Source organism: Pristiophorus japonicus, chromosome 22 (genome assembly GCF_044704955.1).
Source record: "Pristiophorus japonicus isolate sPriJap1 chromosome 22, sPriJap1.hap1, whole genome shotgun sequence".
NCBI classification, from domain to species: Eukaryota; Metazoa; Chordata; class Chondrichthyes; family Pristiophoridae; genus Pristiophorus; species Pristiophorus japonicus.
Window position 1 is genome coordinate 58,209,772 of NC_091998.1, and position 12,061 is coordinate 58,221,832.

The window sequence follows — 12,061 nt, forward strand, 5'->3', positions numbered from 1 at the left end:
TGTATCATCAGCAAACTTGGCTACATTACACTCGGTCCCTTCATCCAAGTCATTAATATAGATTGTAAATAGTTGAGGGCCCTGCATCGATCCCTGCGGCATCCCACTGATTGCCAACCGGAAAATGACCCATTTATCCCGACTCCGTTTTTTGTTAGTTAGCCAATCCTCTATCCATGCTAATATATTACTCCCAACCCTGTGAACTTTTATTTTATGCAGTAACTTTTTATGTGGCCTCTTATTGAATGCCTTCTGGAAATCCAAATATACCACATCCACTGGTTCCCCCTTATCCACCCTGCTCGTTACATCCTCAAAGAACTCCAGCAAATTTGTCAAACATGATTTCCCTTTCATAAAACCATGCTGACTCTGCTTGATTGAGTTATGCTTTTCCAAATGTCCTGCTACTGCTTCCTTAATAATGGATTCCAGCATTTTCCTAACCACAGATGTTAGGCTAACTGGTCTTTAGTTTCCTGCTTTTTGTCTACCTCCTTTTTTAAATAGGGACGTTACATTTGCGATTTTTCAATCCGCTGGGACTGCCCCAGAATCTATGGAATTTTGGTAGATTATAACCGATGCATCCACTATCTCTGCAGCCACCTCTTTTAAGACCGTAGGATGTAAGCCGTCAGGTCCAGGGGACTAAGTGAGTACTGCTTCATTAGTGATAATGATTGTATTAAGTTCCTCTCTCCCTATAGCTCCTTAATTATCCACTATTGGGATGTTTTTAGTGTCTTCTACTGTGAAGACTGATACAAAATATTTGTTCAAAGTCTCTGTCATTTCCCTGTTCCCCATTATTAATTCCCCAGTCTCATCCTCTAGGGGACCAACATTTACTTTAGCCACTCTTTTTCTTTTTATGTACCTGTAGAAACTCTTACTGTCTGTTTTTATATTTTGTGCTGCTTTACTTTCACAATCTATCTACCCTCTCTTTATCATTTTTTAGTCGTTCTTTGCTGGCTTTTAAAAGTTTTCCATTCATCTGGCCTCCCACTAGTTTTGGCCACATTGTATGCCTTTGTTTTCAATTTGATATCATACCTTATTTCTTTAGTTAGCCACAGATGGTTATCCCTTCTCATACAGTCTTCCCTTCTCATTGGGATATATTTTTGTTGCAAGTTATGAAATATCTCCTTAAATGTCTGCCACTGCTCATCAACTGTCCCATTCTTTAGTCTATTTTCCCAGTCTACTTTAGCCAATTCTGTCTTCATACCTTTGTAGTCCCCTTTATTTAAGCTTAGGACACTGGTTTGAGAACCAACTTTCTCCCCTCCATCTAAATTTGAAATTTAACCATGTTTTGGTCACTCAATCCTAGAGGATCCTTTACTGCGAGATCATTTATTAATCCTGGCTCATTACACAGCTCCAGATCTAAGATTGCCTGCTCCCTGGTTGGTTCCGCAACATACTGTTCAAGGAAACTATCCTGGATACACTCTATGAACTCTTCCTGAAGGCTGCCCTGGCCAATTTGCTTGGTCCAATCAATATGAAGGTTAAAATCTCCCATGATTATTGCCATTCCTTTATTACAAGCCTCCATTATTTCTTGATTTATACTCCGTCCAACTGTGTAGCTACTGTTAGGGGGCCTATAGACTATGCCCATCAGTGACTTTTTCCCCTTATTATTCCTTATCTCCACCCAAACTGATTCAACATCTTGATCCTCTGAGCCAATATCGTTTCTCACTAACGCACTGATCCCATCCTCTATTAACAGCGCTACCCCACCTTTTCCTTTCTGTCTGTCCTTCCGAATTGTCAAATACCCCTGAATATTTAGTTCCCAATCCTGGTCATCTTGCAACCACGTCTCTGTAATGGCTATCAGATCATACCCATTTGTATCTATTTGTGCCGTCAACTCATCTATTTTGTTACATAAAAACATAGAAAATAGGTGCAGGAGTAGGCTAATCGGCCCTTCAAGCCTGCACCACCATTCAATAAGATCATGGCTGATCATTCACCTCAGTACCCCTTTCCTGCTTTCTCTCCAAACCCCTTGATCCCCTTAGCCATAAGGGCCATATCTAACTCCCTCTTGAATATATCCAATGAACTGGCATCAACAACTCTCTGAGTGAAGAAGTTTCTCTTCATCTCAGTCCTAAATGGCCTACCCCTTATCCTAAGACTGTGTCCCCTGGTTCTGGACTTCCCCAACATTGGGAACATTCTTCCTGCATCTAACCTGTCTAAACCCGTCAGAATTTTAAACGTTTCTATGAGGTCCCCTCTCATTCTTCTGAACTCCAGTGAATACAAGCCCAGTTGATCCAGTCTCTCCTCATATGTCAGTCCTGCCATCCCAGGAATCAGTCTGGTGAACTTTCGCTGCACTCCCTCAATAGCAAGAACGTCCTTCCTCAGATTAGGAGACCAAAACGGAACACAGTATTCCAGGTGAGGCCTCACCAAGGCCCTGTACAACTGCAGTAAGACCTCCATGCTCCTATACTCAAATTCCCTAGCTATGAAGGCCAACATACCATTTGCCGCCTTCACCGCCTGCTGTACCTAGAAACATAGAAAATAGGTGCAGGAGTAGGCCATTCGGCCCTTCTAGCCTGCACCGCCATTCAAAGAGTTCATGGCTGAACATGCAACTTCAGTACCCCATTCCTGCTTTCTCACCATACCCCTTGATTCCCCTAGTAGTAAGGACTTCATCTAACTCCTTTTTGAATATATTTAGTGAATTGGCCTCAACAACTTTCTGTGGTAGAGAATTCCACAGGTTCACCACTCTCTGGGTGAAGAAATTCCTCCTCATCTCGGTCCTAAATGGCTTCCCCCTTATCCTTAGACTGTGTCCTCTGGTTCTGGATTTCCCCAACATTATGAACATTCTTCCTGCATCTAACCTGTCTAACCCCGTCAGAATTTTAAACGTTTCTATGAGGTCCCCTCTCATTCTTCTGAACTCCAGTGAATACAAGTCCAGTTGATCCAGTCTTTCTTGATAGGTCAGTCCCGCCATCCCAGGAATCAGTCTGGTGAACCTTCGCTGCACGCCCTCAATAGCAAGAATGTCCTTCCTCAGGTTAGGAGACCAAAACTGTACACAGTACTCCAGGTGTGGCCTCACCAAGGCCCTGTACAACTGTAGCAACACCTCACTGCCCCTGTACTCAAATCCTCTCGCTATGAAGGCCAACGTGCCATTTGCTTTCTTAACCGCCTGCTGTACCTGCATGCCAACCTTCAATGACTGATGTACCATGACACCCAGGTCTCTTTGCACCTCCCCTTTTCCTAATCTGTCACCATTCAGATAATAGTCTGTCTCTCTGTTTTTACCACCAAAGTGGATAACCTCACATTTATCCACATTATACTTCATCTGCCATGCATTTGCCCACTCACCTAACCTATCCAAGTTGCTCTGCAGCCTCATAGCATCCTCCTCGCAGCTCACACTGCCACCCAACTTAGTGTCATCCGCAAATTTGGAGATACTACATTTAATCCCCTCGTCTAAATCATTAATGTACAGTGTAAACAGCTGGGGCCCCAGCACAGAACCTTGCGGTACCCCACTAGTCACTGCCTGCCATTCTGAAAAGTCCCCATTTACTCCTACTCTTTGCTTCCTGTCTGACAACCAGTTCTCAATCCATGTCAGCACACTACCCCCAATCCCATGTGCTTTAACTTTGCACATTAATCTCTTGTGTGGGACCTTGTCGAAAGCCTTCTGAAAGTCCAAATATACCACATCAACTGGTTCTCCCTTGTCCACTCTACTGGAAACATCCTCAAAAAATTCCAGAAGATTTGTCAAGCGTTATTTCCCTTTCACAAATCCATGCTGACTTGGACCTATCATATCACCTCTTTGCAAATGCACTGCTATGAAATCCTTAATAATTGATTCCATCATTTTACCCACTACCGATGTCAGGCTGACCGGTCTATAATTCCCTGTTTTCTCTCTCCCTCCTTTTTTAAAAAGTGGGTTACATTGGCTACCCTCCACTCCATAGGAACTGATCCAGAGTCAATGGAATGTTGGAAAATGACTGTCAATGCATCCACTATTTCCAAGGCCACCTCCTTAAGTACTCTGGGATGCAGTCCATCAGGCACTGGGGATTTATCGGCCTTCAATCCCATCAATTTCCCCAACACAATTTCCCGACTAATAAGGATTTCCCTCAGTTCCTCCTCCTTACTAGACCCTCCGACCCCTTTTATATCCGGAAGGTTGTTTGTGTCCTCCTCGGTGAATACCGAACTAAAGTACTTGTTCAATTGGTCCGCCATTTCTTTGTTCCCCGTTATGACTTCCCCTGATTCTGACTGCAGGGGACCTATGTTTGTCTTTACTAACCTTTTTCTCTTTACATATCTATAGAAACTTTTGCAATCGTCTTAATGTTCCCTGCAAGCTTTTTCTCGTACTCCATTTTCCCTGCCCTAATCAAACCCTTTGTCCTCCTCAGCTGAGTTCTAAATTTCTCCCAGTCCCCGGGTTCGCTGCTATTTCTGGCCAATTTGTATGCCACTTCCTTGGCTTTAATACTATCCCTGATTTCCCTTGATAGCCACGGTTGAGCCACCTTCCCTTTTTTATTTTTACGCCAGACAGGAATGTACAATTGTTGTAGTTCATCCATGCGGTCTCTAAATGTCTGCCATTGCCCATCCACAGTCAATCCCTTAAGTATCATTCGCCAATCTATCCTAGCCAATTCACGCCTCATACCTTCAAAGTTACCCTTCTTTAAGTTCTGGACCATGGTCTCTGAATTAACTGTTTCATTCTCCATCCTGTATGCCAACTTTCAATGACTGATGAACCATGACACCCAGGTCTCATTGCACCTCTCCTTTTCCTAATCTGCCGCGATTCAGATAATATTCTGTCTTCACGCTTTTGCCCCCAAAGTGGATAACCTCACATTTATCCACATTATACTGCATCTGCCACGCATTTGCCCACTCACCTAATCTGTCCAAGTCACCCTGCAGCCTCCTAGCATCCTCCTCACAGCTCACCGCCACCCAGTTTAGTGTCATCTGCAAACCTGGAGATATTACACTCAATTCCTTTATCCAAATCATTGATGTATATTGTAAAGAGCTGGTGTTCCAGCACTGAGCCCTGCGGCACTAGTCACTGCATGCCATTCTGAAAAGGACCCGTTTATCCCGACTCTCTGCTTCCTGTCTGCCAACCAGTTCTCTATCCACGTCAGTGTATTACCCCCAATACCATGTACTTTGATTTTGCACATCAATCTCTTGTGTGAGACCTTGTCAAAAGCCTTTTGAAAGTCCAAATACACCACATCCACTGGTTCTCCCTTGTCCACTCTACTAGTTACATCCTTAAAAAATTCCAGAAGATTTGTCAAGCATGATTTCCCTTTCATAAATCCATGCTGATTTGGTCCGATCCTGTCACTGCTTTCCAAATGCGCTGCTATTTCATTCTTATTAATTGATTCCAACATTTTCCCCACTACTGATGTCAGGCTAACCGGTCTATAATTACCCGCTTTCTCTCTCCCTCCCTTTTTAAATCGTGGTGTTACTTTAGCTACCCTCCAGTCCATAGGAACTGATCCAGAGTCGATAGACTGCTGGAAAATGATCACCAATGCATCCACTATTTCTAGGGCCACTTCCTTAAGTACTCTGGGATGCAGTCTATCAGACCCCGGGGATTTATCGGCCTTCAATCCCATCAATTTCCCTAACATAATTTCCCGCCTAATAAGGATATCCTTCAGTTCCTCCTTCTCACTAGACACTCGGTCCCTTAGTACTTCCAGAAGGTTATTTGTGTCTTCCTTCATGAAGACAGAACCAAAGTATTTGTTCAATTGGTCTGCCATTTCTTTGTTCCCCGTTATAAATTCACCTGAATCCGACTGCAAGGGACCTACGTTTGTCTTCACTAATCTTTTTCTCTTCACATATCTATAGAAGCTTTTGCAGTCAGTTTTTATGTTCCCAGCAAGCTTCTTCTCATACTCTTATTTCACCCCCCTTAATTAAACCCTTTGTCCTCCTCTGCTAAATTCTAAATTTCTCCCAGTCCTTAGGTTTGTTGCTTTTTCTGGCCAATTTATATGCCTCTTCCTTGGATTTAACACTATCCTTAATTTCCCTTGTTAGCCACGGTTGAGACATCTTCCTCATATTTTTACTCCAGACAGGGATGTACAATTGCTCAAGTTCATCCATGTGATCTTTAAATGTTTGCCATTGCCTATCCACCGTCAACCCTTTAAGTATCATTTGCCAATCTATTCTAGCCAATTCATGCCTCAAACCATCGAAGTTGCCTTTCTTTAAGTTCAGGACTCTAGTTTCTGAATTAACTGTGTCACTCTCTATCTTAATAAAGAACTCTACCATGTTATGGTCACTCTTTCCCAAGGGGCCTCGCACAACAAGATTGCCAATCAGTCCTCTCTCATTACACATCACCCAATCCAGGATGGCCAGCTCCCTAGTTGGTTTCTCAACATATTGGTCTGGAAAACCATCCCTAATACACTCCAGGAAATCCTCCTCCACCGCATTGCTACCAGTTTGGTTCGCCCAATCAATATGTAGATTAAAGTCACCCATGATAACTGCTGTACCTTTATTGCATGCATCCCTAATTTCTTGTTTGATGCAGTCCCCAACCTTCCTAATATTGTTTGGTGGTCTGTACACAACTCCCACTAGCGTTTTCTGCCCTTTGGTATTCCGTAGTTCCACCCATACCGATTTCACATCATCCAGGCTAATGTCCTTTCTTACTATTGCATTAATTTCCTCTTTAACCAGCAATGCCACCCCGCCTCCTTTTCCTTTCTGTCTATCCTTCCTAAATGTTGAATACCCCTGGATGTTGAGTTCCCAGCCTTGGTCACCCTGGAGCCATGTCTCCGTGATGCCAATTACATCATACCCGTTAACTGCTATCTGCGCAGTTAATTCGTCCACCTTATTCCGAATACTCCTCGCATTGTGGCACAGAGCCTTCAGGCTTGTCTTTCTAACACACTTTGCCCTTTTAGAATTTTGGTGTAATGTGGCCCTTTTTGCTTTAGGTTTCTCTGCCCTCCACTTTTACTTTTCTTCTTTCTATCTTTTGCTTCTGCTCCCATTCTACTTCCCTCTGTCTCCTTGCATAGGTTCCCATTCCCCTGCCATATTAGTTTAACTCCTCCCCAACAGCACTAGCAGACACTCTCCCTAGGACATTGGTTCCGGTCCTGCCCAGGTGCAGGTTTGTACTGGTCCCACCTTTTCCAGAACCGGTTCCAATGTCCCAGGAATTTGAATCCCTCCCTTGTGCACTATTCCTCAAGCCAAGTATTCATCTGAGCTATCCTGCGATTCCTACTCTGACTAGCACGTGGCACTGGTAGCAATCCTGAGGTTACTACTTTTGAGGTCCTGCTCTTCCTGTTGGTCATCCATTCCCTATCTGGCTGTGTACCCTTTACCTGCGGTAAGACCAACTCACTAAACGTGCTATTCACGTCATTCTCAGCATCGTGGATGCTCCAGAGTTCATCCACCCACAGCTCCAGTGCCGCAATGCGGTCCGTCAGGAGCTGCAGGCGGATGCACTTCCCGCACAGGTAGTCGTCAGGGACACCGGAAGCGTCCCTGACTTCCCATATAGTACAGGAGGAGCATAACACGTGTCCGAGCTGTCCTGCCATAACTTAACCCTTAGATAAACTTAAATTGGCAACAACAATGCTAAAGGTTACTTACTAAAGAAAAAGAAAAACTACTTGCCAATCACTTACCCCCTTGGCTGTGATGCCACCTTTCAATTTCTTTCTACTTCTTTTTGCCTTCTGCCTCTGCTGCAGCAGCTGGCCTTTAAAGGCCGCTCCTCCGACGTCCCCGGACGCCCGCCTCTCCGAACTCTTACGAATGCTACGTGCATTCAGCTTATAAATTTGTTTTTTACCATTTTTTCCTGCTTTGACCCCACTTTCTGATTCACCTTTATGTTTGTACACTGTCGCTTCCTTGCACGCTCTGGTTTTTATTTCCTCCAGTGCTACCCTGATCTGTTGCCTTCTCCTTGTTATTTGATTATTTAAGTTTTCGCTCACCTGAATTTTGCCCCCCCACTAATTAGTTTAAAGCCCGAGTTATTTGATTCGCCAGGACCCTAGTCCCAGCACGATCTAAGTAGAGCCCGTCCAAACAGAACAGCTCTCTGTTACCCCAATACTGGTGCCAGTGTCCTACGAACCAAAACCCATTTCTTCCACACTAGTCTTTGAGCTATGTGTTTAAGAACATAAGAAATAGGAGCAGGAGTAGGCCATATGGCCCCTCGAGCCTGCTCCGCCATTCAATAAGATCATGACTGATCTGATCATGGACTCGGCTCCACTTCCCTGCCCGCTCCCCATAACCCCTTATCCCCTTATCGTTTAAGAAACTGTCTATTTCTATCTTAAATTTATTCAATGTCCCAGCTTCCACAGCTTTCTGAGGCAGCAAATTCCACAGATTTACAACCCTCTGAGAGAAGAAATTTCTCCTCATCTCAGTTTTAAATGAGCGGCCCCTTATTCTAAGATCATGCCCTCTAGTTCTAGTCTCCCCCATCAGTGGAAACATCCTCTCTGCATCCACCTTGTCAAGCCCCCTCATAATCTTATACATTTCGAAAAGATCACCTCTTATTCTTCTGAATTCCAATGAGTAGAGGTCTAACCTACTCAACCTTTCCTCATCAGTCAACCCCCTCATCCCCGGAATCGACCTAGTGAACCTTCGCTGAACTGCCTCCAAAGCAAGTATATCCTTTCGTAAATATGGAAACCAAAACTGCACGCAGTATTCCAGGTGTGGCCTCACCAATACCTTGTATAACTGCAGCAAGACTTCCCTGCTTTTATACTCCATCCCCTTTGCAATAAAGGCCAAGATTCCATTGGCTTTCCTGATCACTTGCTGTACCTGCATAATATCCTTTTGTGTTTTATGCACAAGTACCCCCAGGTTCCGCTGTACTGCAGCACTTTGCAATCTTTCTCCATTTAAATAATAACTCTCTGATCTTATTTACCCGTTGCAAATTTGCTCGTGGCTCGGGTAGTAATCCAGAGATTATTACCTTTGTGGTTCTGCTTTTTAATTTGGCCTCTAGCTGCTCATACTCTCTCAACAGAACCTCTTTGTTTGATCTACCTATGTCGTTGGTACCCACGTGGACCACAACAACTGGGTCTTCCCCTTCCCACTCCAAGTTTCTCTCCAGCCCTGAGGAGATGTCCTTAATCCTGGCACTGGGCAGGCAACACAGCACTTCACGCTCTCGGCTGCATAGAACAGTATCTATCTCCCAAATGATACTGTCCCCTACCACTAGAACGTTTCTTTTCACTCCACCCTACTTGAATAGCCCTCCTGTGATCAGTTTGCTCATCCTCCCTGCAGTCCTTGCTCTCGTCCACACAGGGACTAAGAGCCTTGAACCTGTTGGACAAGAACAAGGGCCAAGGCTCCTCCATCACTACATCCTGGGACCCCATATCTGCCTTGCTTGTAGTCATACCCTCCTGTCTCTGACCACGGACCAAATTTTAATGAAATAATCTAAGGATTGTGACTGCCTCCTGGAACACAGCATCCAGGTAACTCTCCCCCTCCCTGATGTGTCGCAGTGTCTGCAGCTCGCACTCCAGCTCATCAATCTGGAACCGAAGTTTCTCGAGCTGTGGGCACTTGCTGCAGATGTGGTCGTGATGGACCTCAATGGGGTCAACCACATGCAACTTCAGAAACACATCGCCTGTCCTGCCAACTCTAATGTATTTAATTAATTAAATTTAGTTTTTTGTTATCAATCCCAGCCCCTAATGTAAGATCCTTAATTTAAAGCAAGAAAAGAGAGAGAAAATCTCACCAACCAATCACTTCTCTGCCTTCCTGTAACGTCGAATGTCGCGCCCTGTTCGCCTTTGTCGCCCTCTCTTACCTGCTCACGCTGCTCCCTGCAGCGACTGGCTGCTCGCACTTTTTATCCCTGTTGCCGGTGTGGTGCTCCCTCACAAGTCTGGAATATCCACACGGCAGTGTGGTACTGAGCCCTACAGACGAGGAAGCTCTCCCCCTGACCCATTCTCAGCTGCCTGATCGCAGCCAGAATGAGTGTGCGGGTGAAGTTGGCCTTGGGCCTCCTGCTGGAGCTCCTGATCCCCATCCAGTTGCTGCCTCAGCCCAACTTGGGCATGGAACCTGGGGCCTTTCTCTCCCGTAAGGCAGAGCTACCTGCCGTGCCTTCACCAGCCGAGCCAAATGTGCAGTGTTAGTGCAGCCCTTACTGTTCACCGCTTGCTTGCATGCAGCAGGAGAGGGGTGCTGTGACATGACCTTGTACTTGTTCTGTCCTGAATATTTGAACTCCACAAATCTCCAGTCTATCTGTACAGCAGTCACAGTGAGGGGGCCACTGTGTGACCAGCAACACTGTGCTCTGGCTGGCCCTTGGCTCTCGGTTAGCTGCTTAAGCTTCTGTTTAGATGTTTGAATTCTTGTTTTCCAGGCTGTTTGACCCGCGGGTCGATGTTGTAACAGCTGAGTGGTCTCCCTTTAAAAAGACATCATGGCTGATGCCACTGCTAGCTGACCTCTCACCCTGGAGGTTGAAGTTTGATGAAATCGAGAAATTATTGGATAATCGGACGGATGTGGTTTTCATTGCGGATTTTCCAGGTAGATTACAAAATAGGAACCGAGGAGGAAAACCCTGTAACTTGGACAGGATAAACAGATTATAACTGGAACACAAGTAAATCACTCACTCTTCCCCCAGTGACTCCGTGTAACAGAGTTCCCACTGCTGCTCACTGCACAGTAATCCCCGCTGGAATGTGTGCTCCCCAGGAAAGAACAGGATTGATCTAGGCTGCGATGCTCCCCATGGTAAATTAGCCCAATAAACTACGATGAATGGAGCTGCTCTCCCACCCCTCCCCTCCCCATGCCCCACCGACAGGAGTTGTTGCCTTTAAGAGAAGAGGGGAAAGATAATTTAGAACATTGTACAAAAATGTAAATTGAATATGAGCTTGCCCTTCAAAGTAACCTAATCATTACAAATCAATCCCAGACAAGAACATGAGACATCCCAAGATCAGTTCCCATAGCATCTTCATAGCCAGCAGTGGAGACTTTGATCCACCAGGCAGGGCTGCAATCAAATCCAGGCCCCTGATGTGAAAAGCTGGCCTGTGACGTGATGGACCGTCTAGTCCCAGTGCATCAGTTACTTTCATTTATGTCCGTGGTTCCCTCAATCTAACTCCGTTTCAAACTCAAGCTTCAAGGTAACTAATCACTCCTTGCTGATTTATCTTCACCTCTTTCCCACTGTTCCCTGGCCTGATACCTGCTTTCCCAACTTAAAAAGAAATACGTGGACAGTTTATTTGCAGAAAGTCCAGTTTTGCAGTGATTAATCTGTTTAAAAAAGAAACTGGGGGGGAAAATAGAAATCCAGATAAGAGTTGTTGATTCGATTTGTTGATTCAATCAGATAGATGGGGTGATGTGATTATTGCTGGGAATTATTTAACAACTTATATTCATATAGAATCTTTAGTAAAACGTCCCAAGCCACTTCACAGGAATGTTATCAAACAAAATTTGACACCAAGCCACATAAGGAGATATTAGGGCATAAAAGGTAGGATTTAAGGAGATCTTAAAGGAGAGGGAGGTAGAGAAGGGAGAGGTTTAGGGAGAGAATTCCAGAGCTTAGGTTTTTGGCAGCTGAAGGTACGGCCACCGATGGTTAAGCGATTATAATCAGGGATGCTCAAGATCAGAATTAGAGGAGCGCAGAGATCTTGGAGGGTTGTGGGGCCTGGAGGAGGTTACAGAGATAGGGAGGGGGGAGGCCATGGAGGGATTTAAAAACCAGAATGAGAATTTTAAAATTGAGGTGTTGCTGAATCGGGAGCCAATGTAGGTCAGCCAGCACAGGGGTGATGGGTGAGGGGGACTTGGTGCGAGTTAGGACACGGGCAGAAGAGTTTTG

General features: G+C 45.0%; 1 protein-coding gene across 5 annotated transcripts in view; it reads left to right on the top strand.

The window, feature by feature from the left end:
• Positions 1 to 12,061, top strand: part of ggcx (gamma-glutamyl carboxylase) — a 227,662-nt gene that overhangs the window by 205,900 nt on the left and 9,701 nt on the right. For all 5 annotated transcript variants that reach the window (XM_070866183.1, XM_070866184.1, XM_070866185.1 and 2 more), the window contains one exon: positions 10,565 to 10,734. In XM_070866183.1, coding sequence (XP_070722284.1) covers positions 10,565 to 10,734 — 170 coding nt within the window. The remainder of the gene's footprint in view (positions 1 to 10,564; positions 10,735 to 12,061) is intronic.